The 16,209-nt window shown below is 42.2% G+C and overlaps 1 protein-coding gene across 1 annotated transcript in view; it reads left to right on the top strand.

Annotated features, from left to right (window-relative positions):
- Positions 1-281: 281 nt before the first annotated feature.
- RALGAPB (Ral GTPase activating protein non-catalytic subunit beta) overlaps positions 282-16,209 on the top strand; it is an 86,881-nt gene continuing 70,953 nt past the window's right edge. The window contains exons 1-4 of the mRNA XM_008158372.3: positions 282-526; positions 8,428-8,643; positions 11,104-11,306; positions 15,100-15,263. Of these exons, the coding sequence (XP_008156594.1) occupies positions 8,458-8,643; positions 11,104-11,306; positions 15,100-15,263 (553 nt within the window). The 5' untranslated portion in view covers positions 282-526; positions 8,428-8,457. The remainder of the gene's footprint in view (positions 527-8,427; positions 8,644-11,103; positions 11,307-15,099; positions 15,264-16,209) is intronic.

The following is a 16,209-nucleotide window of genomic DNA, read 5'->3' as shown; positions in this document are numbered from 1 at the left end:
GGCAAAGTCCGGATTGATACACAGGGACGCAGGTGGAGCACCAGCCCGCCAGTATACCGATGAGGTATGCGCATTCGTCAGTTCACTCCTCCCCCTCCACTTGTTCCGGAAAGGGAGGAGGGACTGTACCCCGCGCGGCGATCTGGGATAGCTGCGCACGCGCAGCTTCCGGCTCCATGTCTCGGGAATTATTTGACGCCGCCGTTTAGGACTCGCAGAAGTCGCTGACCAGGCGCGCAGCGCATGCGCAGTGGCCCACTCAGCTGGAGGAGTTATTTGACGCTGTCGCCTCTGGCAGTCGGAAGTTGCCTGAGCAGAGCCCTGCCGGCCGGCCCGACCGGCCTTCGTCGTCCCCAGGCGCCCTCAGAGAGTCGCTGATCGGTGGACGGACCGACCGCCTGAGGACAGTCGGCCGGGGCCGCGAAAACGCCGACCCTATGGCGCCCGTGGCGTGAGGCGGAAGGCCGAGTGCGGCTGGCAGTGGTGGCGCCCGCCCCAGCAATGCGGGCCCCGCCCGTCGCCTCAGGTAATCGGGCGGTCCTCCCCGTCGCCGCCGGACCTCCCCTTTCTTCCCCTCCTGGCGGTCCCGGGACGGCCCGGTCTGTTTCTCGGCCCGGGGTGTTTCAAGTGCCCGGCCTTCGGAAGCACATCTTTTTTTCCTGGGGACCCACAGGGTCCGGGGGAACTTGGCCCTGGAGTCGGTGGCGTCGGACGGGTCTGTTCAAACCCGGTCTAGTCCTTGGGAGCTGACCCAGCCTGGGGGGAGCTCTCCCCTGGCAACCGGGGGTAGGGGGCGGGTCTGGAGCCGAGCTGGACAACTCCAGCGAAGAATTGGGTCCAGCAGAAAGGTTGGTCGAGTTAATTCCTCCCCTTGGGGACGATGCTGCCTATTGCACAGTGACACTCGGATGAGGAAGAGTTAATACTGAGAATAAACAACTAAACCTTGTTAAGCGCTTACTGTATGCCAGGCATTATGCCAGGCCATTACGTTCACTACATCTAACTTCACAACAACTCTTTTAGGATAGAATTATGATCCCCATTTTACTGAGGAGGCAACTGAGGCCCTGAATGGTTAGGTGACTTACTTGCCCAAGGTCACTTAGCTGGTAATTTGAACCCAAGCAGTCTGAATCCAGATTCACGTTCTTGAAATGAGGTCAGTGTCTCTCCAACTTTGCTGCAGGGTAAAATCGTCTGGGGGAGCTTTTCAAAAGTCCTGATGCCTAGGTAGCACACCCAGAGCAATTAAATCAGAATTTGGGGGGAGGGGTGGGTGAAGCCAGACGTCAGTTTTTTGTTTTTGTTTTTTAAAGATTCCCACATGATTTCAGTGTGCAGCAAAGTTTGGGAACTGGGGAGGTAATTCTGCATCTCGAAAGATGTTTCAGTGTCTCTCTGTTTAGGTATCTAGGAGAATTACCTGGGAATTTGTTAAAAATGCAGTCCCACCTGCAAAAGTCTTTTCACTGGGCCCACTGACTACTACTCCTTGTTTAAAGTCTGTTGGGAATGGGAAGTAAATTTCTCTGCAGGATTTCTGAGTTAGCTGGTTTTTTTAAAGTATATACATGTCATGCAAAACTGATTGCAATTTTCCAGAATATACAGTACACATAGATCTAGTGTCTCTAACATCTGGGTCCTCTCCTAATATGCTATTCCTCTACCTAGACTGTCCTCCAGGCTTTCTCCCACTCCACCCAAATGCACACACTTACGCTCTCTCTCATACACATGCATATATCCTTTTCTTGCCAGCTGCATAACTCCCAACATTCCAGATGCTCTGTCCATGACAACCTATCACCTTGGGACTTTACTATCTGCTCCTTGCATCATCATACTGAAATTTACCAGTTATTTTTCTGTGTTGTGTGTTTCTCTCTCTTCTAGATTATGAGCAACTTGAACCATGTGTTCTCCGTCTTTGTATTCTTCCCAGTGCTTTGACATACAGTCTCACAAAGATTTTACTCAATGGAATGTTTGAGTCCTTTTTATGTTATAGACTTCATGCCACAAATAGTTTCTTCTCTGTTTCCATTTTTGCAAAAGGTATTTGGTAGTTCCTAACGTATATTGTTTTGTTCTTTTTGCTTGGAAATACTGTAGTTAGGTTCATTAAGTTATCCATCTAGAAGTTGAACAAACTACTAGTTCTTACACGGGCAATGCACTATGTAGGACTAACTCTGTGCAATCAATGTTGGTTGAATTTGTTCTTAATTGATTTTTTTAGAGAGAAAAATGGGTGGAGGGGAGAAACATTGATCCACTATTCCACCCATTTATGCCTTTATTGGTTGACTCTTGTATGTGCCTGGGGATTAAACCTGCAACCTTGGCCCATTGGGATGATGCTCCATACAACTGAGCTACTTGGCCAGGGCAACATTGGTTGATTTTGTTTAAAAAAATATGTTTTTATTGATTTTAGAGAGAAGGGAAGGGAGAAAGAAATATTGGTGAGGGAGAAACATCGATTGGCTGCCTCCTACATGCCCCCTACTGGGGATTGAGCCTGCAACCCAGGCATTTGCCCTGATGGGAATTGAACCAGTGACCTCTTGATTCATGGGTCAATGTTCAGCCATTGAGCCACCCCAGCAGGGCAGTTGATTTTTAATATTTGACTTTATTGCAATCAGTTACAACCAGTTCTTTTGTGGAAACCTTTTTATTGCTCTTAGGTCTTTGCATATGTTCCTCACCTCATTGTCCAAAATAGTCTTTAGTTGTCATCCATTAAATACTAGAGGCCTGGTGCACGAATTCGTGCACCAGTGTGATCCCTCAGCCTGGCCTGCGGGATCAGGCCGAAACCGGCTTTCCAACATCCCCCGAGGAATCCTGGTTTGCGAGAGGGTGCAGGCCAGGCCGAGGGACCCCACAGGTGCATGATCTGGGCTGAGGAGGGAGACGTGGGAGGTTGACCAGCTGGGGAGGGACTGCGGGAGGCTCCAGGGCGTGTCCAGCTCATCTCGTTCAGTCCCCATCGGCCAGACCCCAGCAGCAAGCTAATCTACCAGTTGGAGCATCTGCCTTGTGGTGATCAGTGCACATCATAGCGACTGGTTGACCGATGGAATGTCTGCCCCTGGTGGTCAGTGCACATCATAGCAAGCGGTTGAGCGGCCTTAGCATATCATTAGCGTATTATGCTTTGATTGGTTGAATGGCTGACCTGCCGACTGGACACTTAGCCTATTAGGCTTTTATTATATAGGACTAGCTTTCCCGTTGCAGGAAAAAATCCTGCAATAGGATTTCCTGCTGCACTCTACCCTGCCTCCATTCCTCCCTTGTTCGCCCGCCTCACCTTCTCCCCCGCCCCGCCTCCGCCCCGCCTCCGCCCCGCCCTTGTTCCCCGCCTCACCTTCTCCTCCAGCCCGCCCCCATTTCCCTTCTCCCCCGGCCCCGCCTCCACTCCACCTTTATCACCCGCCTCGCCTTCTCCTCCAGCCCGCCGCGTTTCCCTTCACCCCCGGCCCCGCCTCCGCTCCGCCCGCCCCGCCTCCTCCAGCCCGCCCGCGTTTCCCTTCACCCCCGGCCCCGCCTCTGCCCCGCCCTTCTCCCCCCGGCCCCGCCTCCGCCCCGCCCTTCTCCTTCCCCCGGCCCCGCCTCTGCCCCGCCCTTCTCCTTCCCCCGGCCCCGCCTCCGCCCCGCCCTTCTCCTTCCCCCCGGCCCCACCTCCGCGCCGCCCTCCCCCCCCCTTGCTTGCTTCTTCGAAGCTTTACTCCCTTCTGCAGCTGTTGGCTTCTTTGGACGCTGTCTTGATATGCAAATTAGCCGCCATCTTTGTTGGGGCAATTTGCATACTCATCCTGATTGGTTGGTGGGCGTGGCTTGGCTGGTGGGCGTGGCTTAGGTGTAGCGAAGGTGCGGTCAATTTGCATATTTGTCTATTATTAGATTAGATTATTGCCTTGTTGGTACTTGGTAAATCCTACTAGATGGAATTGCTATTGGGAATAGTTGATCCTATTGACCAGAAAAGATGATAGCAGAAGTCCTTGATGAAGACTAAAACCTTGATGTCAGAGTTGACAGACTTAGTATATATTTAGTGCATAATGCCTTAATACTATTGCCCAATGTATTTATAAGTTTTAAAGGAAGGCAGAGCAATAATTCAGATTGTATTCGTTCTTGACTGGTCTTAAAAGCATGTAAAGTTTATAGAAGTGAGGGAGTACGTGTGTGAAGGTCATGAAGAGGTTTTTAGACAATAAAGATTTTTTTATAGCAGTTAATATGGCAAAGTATGTGACAATAAAAAATACGCATTTCATATAATGACATTCTTTGCAGCATAAGAGTTATAAAAAGATTGTTTTGGTTCAGATTTTTACTGTTTCTCCATTTTTAGGCTGAGGTTAATGTAGAAACTAATGGGACAAGTCATGTTAAATTCAAACCTGCCCTTGTTTCTCTGATCAGATATGGACAGAGTATCCAGTTCTGGCCTCAGCACATGGAAGAAACTTAATCTTTAAGCCTGGGTTTAAGTCTCTAGTTGATCTCCAAAGTAATAAAGGAGAAAATTTCACTTGCTCAGTTAAAGACCAAAAGTGACTCTAATCATGATAGCCTGAAACCTAAAAATGGAATCTATTTAATTTGAGATTCCTGTCAGTGTTAGCAGGTGTGTTCCCTGGCATGTGTAAAGACCTTTTAGATAGACTACATGATTTCCTTTAGTATAAGGTGATTAAAGTTGTAGAATTAAGATACTTGGAGTTTAATTACAAGTTTTTATAGGTGAAGAAAGTAGGTAACTTGCCCAAGATTTAAATGTTTGGCTTCTAGCACATCTAGAACTAGAAAGCAGGCCACTTTTCTCTGGGTGCAGTGTCTCCTTCCACACCCATTCCTCCCATGTGAGAGGATATCTTCGTGTGTTGGTTTTTTTGAATGTGTGCGGTGTGTGTGTGTGTGTGTGTGTGTGTGTGTGTGTGTGTGTTGGGGATGGGGGAAGTGTACAGAGTAGTCTGCTGTGTTTGAGATATTCAGTTAGATGTAAAGTGAGTACTTGGTGTGTACCACGTGTACTTTGCTGTATAAATTGGGATACCAAGGTAAATATGACACAGCTTCTGTCCTTAAGGAGTCTATAGTCAAGGTTGTAATGAAAGTACCTGTCAGCTCTGTCAAATAGAACTTTCCACAGTGATGGAACTGTTCTATATTTGCACTGTCTAATATGGTAGCCACTAGCCACATGTGACTATTGAGCACTTGAAATGTGACTAAGGAACTGAATTTCTAATTTAATTTAAATTTAAGTAATTATATGTGGATTGGCTATTGTATTGGACAGAGCAGATCTGAGGAATAAAAGATGAGAACTGTGATAGTGCTGTTGAGGGGAAGGTAATGGGTATTCATTTATTTTTTTATTTTAGATAGACTAGTAAAAACTGCCTGTTTCCACAATAAAGAGGAATATAGGCAGAACCTGTGTCTTTCTTGTAATTCAGGTGTTTGATAGGATCCCTAATAGTTAGAATCTGGTATATAGGTGAATACATTCCTTTTTAGCTAAACTTGATTATTTGTCTTGTAGGGTCAATAGGACTACAACAGAAATATGAACTGTGGTCCTTTTGCCTTTATTAGTCATAAAGTTATATGGATGACCTTGAGTGTATGTATTTTCCTTAAAATCCAGCAAGGTTTGTTTATTTACTCAGTGTTTTGGCATTCTGTAAGAGAAAGGAGGCATGCCTAAGAATATGTACATTGTATTTGTACATCTCAAAGTTTGTTGACTTATTTTAAAGCAATTAAAAAAAATTGATTTTAGAGAGGGAGGGAGGAGAGGGGAGAGAGAGAAACATTGCTGTGAGAGAGAAACATCCATTGGCTGCCTCCCACACGTGCCCCAACCGGGAATTGAACTGGTGACATTTTGGTGCATGGGATGATGCTCAACCAACTGAAGTATACTGGCCAGGGTGACTCATGTTGTTTTATTTGATCCTTCTCCCAAGTAACTTTAGCTAGTACTGCAGGTATTCTCCCTGTTTTACAAATGAGAGAACTATGACAAAGAAATACCAAGTGTCTTGTCCAGGGTGATATGGTGAGGAATGAAGTCAGAAAAAAGAAAAGAACATTGGACTTTGAGGCTTTCTTGTCCCAGCTCTACTGTTACTTGATGTGACCTGAGCAAGTTATAACCTTACTTTGTTTCCTCACCTAGTGGCTAGTGACATCTGTCTTAATTTTCTTGGCTTGTTATTGGAATAAAATGAAATTACATGTGAAAATTCCTTGAAGTATACAAAACTACATTGTTATTAAATAAGATCTTTCGTTTTTCTGTTGCATGTTGCTGCCTTCATACCTCATCACATCAGTTATCATGTTGAATGCTATTGTATTATGTTGTTGTAATGGATTTTGCTTGTCTTCCTCACTACAAACCTTTTGGGCAGCCATTGTGTCCTGTTTATATCTGCAGGACACAATGGTACCTACATTCTTTAAAAACAATACCTGACATATAGCAGGTGTTTAAAAAATGTTTGTTTAATGAGATAATTGATGTCTAGATTTACTTTACAAAGTTTTAAAAAATTGTTCTCTGTAATTAGACTTGAAGCTCCTTGGGAACAGGGATGATATTTCTTCATTGTTACATTCCCTGTGCCTGGTGTATAGAAGGCATGCAATAAATATTGGTTGAGTCAATTGATGTAATTAATGTCAGCCTGCGGTCTTAGTATGCCTACCACTGTATTGATCATTTTGGTAGTTTGTCAGTTAGGGCAAACATTCATGTTATTCTACGGTAATACCTATAATCCATAAGCTGTTATCCAGCACACAGTCACCTGGTAATAGAAACCTCCAGAGAGATTACCAAGAAAATGGGTGTATGTAGAGTTGGGAAGAAAATTAAATGATCTGCAAGGAACATCTTCCCCTTCCTCCTATCATATTTACTTCTGGAGCATTGAAGGTAGAGACTTCTCTGCTAGCAGCTCAGGTTGTTAGCTGACTGCCTTATCTGGGGAGGAGACTTATAGGATCCTTAACATAACAGTAAAAGTCCTTAATCATCTGACTTCAGTTATGTTTTCATATCTCACTGCAGTGTCTAACCCTCCCCATCCTTTTCCTCATCTTTCATGCTAAGGAGTTTGATCTTCATTCTGTAGGCTCATGATTCTCTAATACCATATCCTCTTGGAAAACACTGATATTACTTGAGCTGGAATGAGGTTTTCTAAGGTAAAATTAAACCATGCTAGTCTCTTCCAGTTTGAAGAAAAATTAGGTTAAGGTCTAGAACTTTTTAAAGATTACGTATACCCATGTATTTTGTTTAAACAGTGCTGGCTGGACAAACATTTCAGAGCAAGTAGAACGTGGAAGTTAACAGAAATGAATTGGAAAGGGCTAACCATCCTTGATTCTCTTCATAAATATATGGCATTTATGATTGTAATATTTATATTGCATTCTTATAGATGTGTTTTCTGTGACTAAAATTTCTCATTTGTATGAAAGACTTAGACATCATTTCATGGAGAATATATAGCTTGGGAGAAGGGAGAAGCAGTACCTGCCATGGGGAATGTACTAGTATAGGAAAGGGAGAGACAGAGAACATGCCATGGTTACGAGCATGGTCTCTGGAACCCAGCAGATGTGGTTCAAAAACCCACTTCTATCACATTATAGCTCTGAAGCCTTAGGTAAGAAGCAAATCTTTCCATGTCTCAGTTTTTTCATCTGTGAAGTAGAGATAATACTACTTAATATTCATAGAGTTGTTTTGATGATTACATGAGTAGTACGTAATAAATGCTCAATAAGTGGGAGCTCTTAATATGTTTTTTGAAGGACACTGTGACTTCTAGGTGTTCCAGTACCGGAAGTTTCTGTGCCTCTACTGCAGGGAATAAAATATTCTCAAAGAATATTGTGTCTGATTTGAGGACATTGACGGGAAATTACAGGGGTGTGTTTCCAGCATGTACTAGGTACCTGGAAACCATTAACTGAAAAATCTGGGTCTTCGAGTAAACTCTTTCCTTTGTCTTCCTTTCCTGCTTAAGGTACTCCATTCTTTCATCTTTTTCTATCCTGAACATAGTATGAGGATTCCCTCATGCTATAAGTGTACCAAATCTGATCATTTATCACCTTGCACAATGACTCTGCTAGGAGGGCTCTTTTGGGGAGGTGTTTGGACAGCTAGCTGCTTCTCAGGGATTGCCTTCCTATGTGATCTCACCATGAGGCTATTTTTAGAATATTTCTCAAAACATTTAGATGTGTTTTATTCTCAGTCGTCTTCAGGCAATATTTGCAGCTTCATCTTGCCTTGAAGGGTAAATATGCATTTTACTTTCTTTTATTAATTTGCAACAGTATAATTTGACATGTAATTCTATTTTGTCTTTTCAGGTGCCATTTGGATAGTACTTTAGCGGCACGATGTACTCTGAGTGGAGGTCCCTGCATTTGGTGATTCAGAATGATCAGGGTCACACCAGTGTTCTGCACAGCTATCCAGAGAGCGTTGGGCGAGAGGTGGCAAATGCAGTTGTCCATCCTCTCGGGCAGGCCTTAGTAACTTCTTCAGTGGCTAGTAGTGAGAGTTTGTTAAAAACTGACAAAGAAGTAAGTTTCTTCATTTCATTCTACTATGTGAAAATATAACTTTATAAATGAATTTGACATCTTTTTAATGGATTTCTGCCCAATGCAATGTGACTTCTCTATGTTGACCTTATTTGGGTAGTGGGGCGGAGGCTCAGGGTTTGTGGCAGTTGCTAGGAATAGGTTGTATCATTGTGCTGCTGGGACTTCCTACTAGTCAGACTCAATTCTCCACTTGAGCTATATGCCCAAGACAGAGACTTGAGTGTCAGGCCCTTTCTCCTAAACTCAAGGCACAGTCCACAGATTTATATTCAGAGTGTGTTTGGAAAGTCTTCATTTCTTTCAGAGGAGCATTTTTCTCTCTTCAGAGTATCCTAGCAGAGATTTATCCTGAGGACCAGCACTTGTCATGGTGCACTCTCCTCTTGGTGTATTTATAATCCCTTGCTGTCTTGTCCTAGGAAGAGATGGCACATGAGTAGATAGGGGTGCTCTGGTTCAGCCCTTGTTTATTCTCTTTTCCCACCCTCAAAAGAATATGAGAGAGTAGCCCTTGAATCTAGTGTCCTCTAGAATTATACAGTTAATCTACCATGTGAAGATATCACCCATGATATCTCCTCCTTTGTCTTTGGTAAGAGGGACTTGCAACTCTTTTAAAATTCTTTCTTTTGTGTAGCTAAATTCTGCCCCCCACCCTGTTTGTCACACCTTCACTGTGCTGACTTCTTTAATACGTACTGCTTTTTTTCTTTGTATCCTCACCCGAGGATATGTTTATTAATTTTTAGAGAGAGAGAGAGAGAGAGAGAAAGAGAAGTGTCGATATGAGGAAGGAACATCAATTGGTTGCCTCCCATATGTACCCCAACTGGGCATTGAACCCACAACCTGGGTATGCTCCCTGACTGGGAATTGAACCCACAACAATTGACGCTCCAACCAACTGAGCCACCTGGTCAGGGCTATTTCTATTTTATATATTACATTACATTATATTGTTAGTAGAGGCCTGGTGCATGACATTCGTGCACTGGGGTGGGGAGAGGTCCCCTCAGCCTGGCCTGCGCCCTCTCGCAGTCCGGGACCCCTCAGGGGATGTCTGACTACTGGCTTAGGCCCGCTCCCCACAAGTGGGCCTAAACCGACAGTCAGACATCCCCCGAGGGCTCCTTAGCAATGCTGCAGAGGCAGGAGAGGCTCCTGCCACTGCCGTTGAGTTCGCCAGCTGTGAGCCTGAGTGGCCCTACCCCTGTGGGAACGCACTGACCACCGTTGAGCGTCATAGCGACTGGTCATTCCACTGTTCGGTCAATTTGCATATTAGGGTTTTATTATAAAGGATATTGCTGTTAATAACATGGTGAGAATAACTTCAGATTTCTAGTTGGAAGACTGGGGTTCAAATTTTCAGTTCCAGCATTTCCAAACGAGTGACTTGGGCCAAAAGTCAGGATAGTTTACCCTCTCACACAGGGTTATTTTGATTATTAGATGATATTTATGAAAGTGCTTCATAAACTGCCAGGATTATACAATTGTCAACTGCCTTCATAGGAACCCTGTTTATAAAGGAATGAAGCTTATCTGGCATGACTTGTTCTTTTTGAGCAGGCTGGTTCCCAGTTTATAAGTGCTTCCCTTTTATAAGTGCTCACTGATCATCTGCTTAGTAATTTGTCCCAGTTTTGTCTGGAATTCACTTAAACTTTCCATTCTACAGTACCTGGAATGTAGTTTCATCCTCTTTTGCAAATTGGGCTGTTTTCTCTTTCTCATCATACCTTATTCATTCTTCATGACTGTAAGCAATGGTTCAGCAGTCTCCCTGGTAAGTTCTTTCAGCCTCTAGGATGTGATTCAGATGGGTCGGGAGGCTGTAACTCACTTAGTGCAGCTAAGTGCCTTGTTAATATCTTACCTTCTCAGTTGTGTTTGTTCTTGCCTTTCCATTTTAAATATTTTCTTTAGCAGAGAAAATAGTCACAAGATATGAGTTGAGCAGTTCATTTTCCTTCCTGTTGTTAATGTTTCATAATCTGGAAATGGAATGTGATTGAATTTGTGTACATTATTTCCTAAATGGTACATGTACTCTCATGTAATTAAGTGGAGAAAATATCAAAAGTTTTCTATTGCTTTGCCTCCAATCTCTGTGGAAAATCAATATGTCCTGTACTTAACTTTTTATTTTCAGAGCAAACAATAATAATGTCTAAAGGCTTAATATAGGCTTAATATTTAGAAATAAGTAATTTATTTTCTTCTTAAATCTTTTGCTTGGGAAATGTCTAAGTATGCCTTATACATGAAAGATACATTCTTTAGAATAAATTTGACATATGTGTTGAGATGAATATATTGTCAATTGAGAGTTTTTTTTGGCAGTAAAAGAGGTTAGCATTTTAAATCAGTCTATGGAGATATAGATTGGGATATGTGATAATTCTATATGTATATTTTCTTTTTTTTTTTTAGGTAAAATGGACCATGGAAGTAATTTGCTATGGACTGACCCTTCCATTGGATGGAGAAACTGTAAAATATTGTGTTGATGTATATACAGACTGGATTATGGCTTTAGTGTTGCCGAAAGATTCTATTCCGTTGCCAGTTATTAAAGAACCGAATCTATATGTTCAAAGTATACTAAAACACCTGCAAAATCTTTTTGTACCAAGGTAAGCTATATCTGTCTATCTGGCCTTTTATCAAGATTATAGTAAAATATTCATAAATGTTACTTTTTTTATATTATAGGAACTGATTGCATTGTTAGTCCTTTGAACAGTTAACTTTCATTACTTGTTCAGTTAAAGAGTATATTAATATGAATGTTAGGAGAGATGGGCTTATATGTTTAAGTGTGTGCCCATTTTAAAGGCTTTTGGCTTTTCTTCTAAATCTGATAGCTATTAGATATTTAAAATACTGTGAACCTTTTCCCTTCCATTCAAAAATACATACTTTTAGCCTATCATAATTTTTGTTTCCATTTAAACTAGAAGCAACTAAACCTTCTAGTCTACCTTAAAATGAATCTTTCTTAAGAGAATGAAAACATTGAAGTAAGCAGACTTGACATTATTATGGGCAAATTTATTGTAGGTAGTCCAAAAGAATATCTTGGCAGTTTGTTACTGATTTCTCCCCATCTTTGAGGCAAAGTCCTTAATATTGTAATGTAGGATATGTGCCTTACTTGTTCTTAAATGTTTTATTCCAACTTAAAAAAAATTATGTCATTGTAAAGAATTTGGGAAATATATAAATTAATGAAGAAGCATTAGTTCTCTACACATTTGTGGGGGTTTTCTGTAAGAAAAATTGATTTTTAGCTATTTTTTGTCTTGGAAAAGTTAGCGCTTTTGGTCTGTTAGATGGTGAGGGACTTTGAACCATCCAAAGCTCTAGGGAATCTGAATTAAAAAGAAAAAATATCTATTAAGAACTCTGTTGTCTAGGATTAAGAGTAAACTCCTTACCTTGTGTGATATGTCTGTTGTAATCTGGCCCCTACCCAGATTAGCTGCTACTAAATATGCATGAGCTCTTTGGTCAGACTCATAAATTAAACATTCCTTAAAGATCTTCCCTATTATCACCTACTATTTCGTCTTTCTACTCCACCTTTCCCTCTCCTAGCTGTCCTCATTGCATTTTTGTTGGTTTATCTTAAGTCCTGCCCTGTAAAGAGAAGCCTTACCTTACCATTGAGGCCCATAGTGACCAAACCTTCTGTGAACCTGTGTGGTACTTCCTATGTTACTCATATATCTTCCTCAGGTTTTAAAGTGTGTATGTCTCATTTCCCCATCTAATCAACTTGAGAGCAGCTACTGGGCTGTACATATTTTAGGCTTCTATAGTGTCTGGTGCAATACTGATATTATCTTTAGTGTGACTTAAATGCTGGTTGCTTGTGTTTATTGATTTCAAATGGAAATAATAACAGGAAATGATTGGCAGTAATTTGCATATTTTTTTGTGGCAAAACAGGTTCTCAAATAGTTTTAATGCTTTTTTGTCATCCCATTTAGGAGACCAATTTTCTGGCCTTTTTGATTTGCATGGGACAGTCTCATGAGTTGTAAATCATTGTGTCTTTCTGTTTGTACCCTTACCACCTCTTAGTGTTCAATCTATTGATGAAAAAGTCAATGTCATTTGAGTTCATTAGGCTTTTGCTTTTCTCTTTTGAGAATCATGACACCTTACAAATGATTCATGCTACTATTTGTAATTAGCTTGTTTTCTCAAAAGTGTGTGTGCATACTTCTGAGAGGGTATTAAACTGAGTCTTAGAGTTCTCCTGGCCAAAAATATCTTAGCTGAATAATTCCAGTGCTAAATATTGTGAGTTATGATCTCATCTCCCATTATTGGAAATTAAAAAATTTTTTTATTCAGATAGTCAGATAGTTCAGAAAATTGTTATCAAATTTACTTAATTAGTGGTTTTTATAAAAAGTGACACTAAAAAAAGGAAACTGCCTTTACTTCTTTGTAAGAGATTAAGTCAGAGTACATGTAACCTTTCTCTTTTGCCTGAGTGTGATTTTTCTCTTCTTCCTTTTTTTGGCATAATTGAGAAAAAAGTGAACCATTTAAAAAAAATGATTAGGGTTTTGATCTATTGCTCAAATATACTGGACTTTAAAAAACATAATATTCTTATAAAGCAGTGTAGTTGGCAAAGTTTTCTGTAAAGCACCAGGTAGTAAATATTTTAGGCTTTGTGGGTCATATAGTATCTGTTGCAACTACTCAACTCTGCTTGTGTAGAAAAAACAGCCACAGACGATACATAAATAAATGAGCTTGACTGTGTTCTAATAAAACTTTATTTGCAAAAACTGTTGGCAGGGCTAGATTTGATTCATGGGCCACAGTTCACTAGCCCCTGTTCTAGAACAGTTTTTCTGAAGAGCACAAGTTACTTTTGAAAATATTGGGAAAAGTCTCTAGTTGTTAGACTTTTCTGTTTATTTTTTAGTAAAGATTACCTCATTTCTCTAAGCTTTAGAAAATTGTACACTACTGAATTTACAACTTCTTGAGGGCTCTTGACTTTTCCTAGGCGAATGTCTCATCATTTTGTTTTAGGTTTGACTTCTTTTGGGAAAACTTAGTGGTGTCATTTGTTTGCAACTTGAGGGTAAGTTTTTTCTGGGTCATGGCTTAGAATCTGAGAATGTCTGTTCTAAAGTTGGGGTAAGAGTTCTAGGGGTACTCGCTTGAGTTTCTGGATTTCTTGAGGGGGTCTGAGATTTCCTACTCTGATTCAGACATGTTTTATTCTTTTTTTAAAAATATATATATATTTCTTTATTGATTTCAGAGAGGAAGGGAGAGGGATAGAGAGATAGAAACATCAATGATGATATCGGCTGCCCGCTTCACACCCCCCACTGGGGATCGAGCCCACAACCCGGGCATGTGCCCTTGGCCGGAATAGAACCCGGGACCCCCCAGTCCGCAGGCCAACGCTCTATCCACTGAGCCATACCGGTCAGGGCTGATTCAGACATGTTTTATTCTTTATGACATGTTATAATATATAAAAATTTGGCTTTAAGATTTATTTCAATAATATTAGTTACTTGTTTTGGGTTTCATATAGGAAGTCTGGAAGTCAACTCACCATTTGCTTATGCAAATGGTTTCCTACTATTCTCAAAATTCTTACATGGTCTACTTTGGAGAGTGGGGATAAGGGTTCGGACTTGGGCCTATATCTTCTTTGCTCTTCAACTCCAGCCCTAATAGTTTGACCTCTTTTATTCCTGTGGGAAAAAATGGTCCTGTGCACTAAAGAGAGTTATAAAACTGTTCTTCTAGGATATACGAGAAACTTTGGAGCCCCCATTTTGGGTTAAGGTGCCTTTTTTATTAGAATAGCAATAGCAGGTCCTCATCTCTGAGGCAATTATCTGCATACCTCATGGGTTTTAGGGACCTGTTAATGATATTTCATTGGGTCATTAGGTTCTTTGCTAACAGACATTAACTTCATAGGGACTGTGAGCATTATGAAATCCTATGCAGAATTCTTCTGAATGTGTGTTTACATTTTTTAAAAAAGAATACAAAGGTCTTTCTGCTTCACTGTGTTCAGCAGGAGTGTTTGTAGGTATTCGCTCACTCCAACAGAAACCTATCACATACCTTTTGACACGTGCAGGTATATTGTAGACATAGAAAATCCAGAGGTGAAGCTTACATTTCTAGTATTCCCTCTCATCCCAGGAGCTTTCAAGTCCTCATAGGAGTGGTAGCTTGAGATCCCAGAATGCCAAACTATATGATGGGGAAGAAGTAACTTTGAACTGAAGAGGTTGTGCCTAGTCCTTAGGTCTGCTGATTCTCTTAGGGAGTATTACTATACCATTGCTGTGTCTATAAGTTGCCTGTCCTTAAACTGTTGCTTTCTCTTCTCAAGGATTGTCAGTGATATCTGTCCATCTTCTTCAGACAGGAACAGGGCTCCAGTCAGATCCGACTATGCTTACAGGTCCTGAGAGCCATTCAGAAACTGGCCCGCGAATCATCCATCATGGCCCGAGAAACCTGGGAAGTCTTATTGTTGTTTCTTCTGCAGATTAATGACATACTTCTAGCCCCTCCAACTGTTCAAGGTTTGTTTATCTTATTTTTTCTAATATATTTCTGAGCTTCAAATAGTTTACTTTTAAATTCATGAGTAGTAGACTCAGTGGTGATTTAAATTTTGGCATGATAGTTGACAAACCAAGGTTAACAGTTCTTACAATGGAAACCCTGAAAGCATGATATGAAGTTATTTTATCTTCAGTGATGGTAGAGTGAAATAATGTATTTTTTATAATGATAGGAACAGTAGCTTATCTATATCTATATATATAAAAGCCCAGCGACTGTTATGGCAGAACAACCGGTCTCTATGACGCGCACTGACCACCAGCGGGTAGACGCTCAATGCAGGAGCTGCCCTCTGGTGGTCAGTGCACTCCCACATTGGGAGCGTCGCTCAGCCAGAAGCCGGGCTCATGGCTAGCAAGTGCAGCTGCAGCATGTGAGCCTCTCCCGCCTCCGGCAGGCACAATCTCCAGCGAACAGACTGCAGTCCCGATGCCCGGGTGGTGGGGGTGTAGCCGGAATGACCATGTATCAGCCGCCACCGGCCCCTGGAACTCTCCCTTAGGACCCTGCGGCTGCACCGCACCCCTTACCTATTGCCCTCTGGATATCTGGATGCGGGCTCGGGAAAAAACCCACGGAAGTGCTTCACGCACATACTGCCTGGGCCAGCCCCCATCTCGAGAGCGAGCGCCAGTGAAGTCCAGCCCAATGACCAACACCCATGTGTGTCCACGGGCGAGCCCTTCGCAACTTCCACCTACCACCCGGCCCAGGCCCCATCTCCTGGAAAGGTCGGCGTCCGGACACCGAATACCCGTTCCTGGATCCCTGTGGAGCGCTGGTCGGCTCCGGTGGTTGGACGGGCACCAGCAGGTGCTGGTCTGACCTGTTTGGTTCAGGCAGCTCCACACGTGGGCTGGGAGTTGCGTGGAAAAATCACCCCCATACCCCGCAGGTACAATC

Source organism: Eptesicus fuscus, chromosome 12, assembly GCF_027574615.1.
Source record: "Eptesicus fuscus isolate TK198812 chromosome 12, DD_ASM_mEF_20220401, whole genome shotgun sequence".
Taxonomy (NCBI): domain Eukaryota; kingdom Metazoa; phylum Chordata; class Mammalia; order Chiroptera; family Vespertilionidae; genus Eptesicus; species Eptesicus fuscus.
Note: the sequence above shows the minus strand (reverse complement) of the source record. Positions and strands in the feature narration are given on the sequence as shown.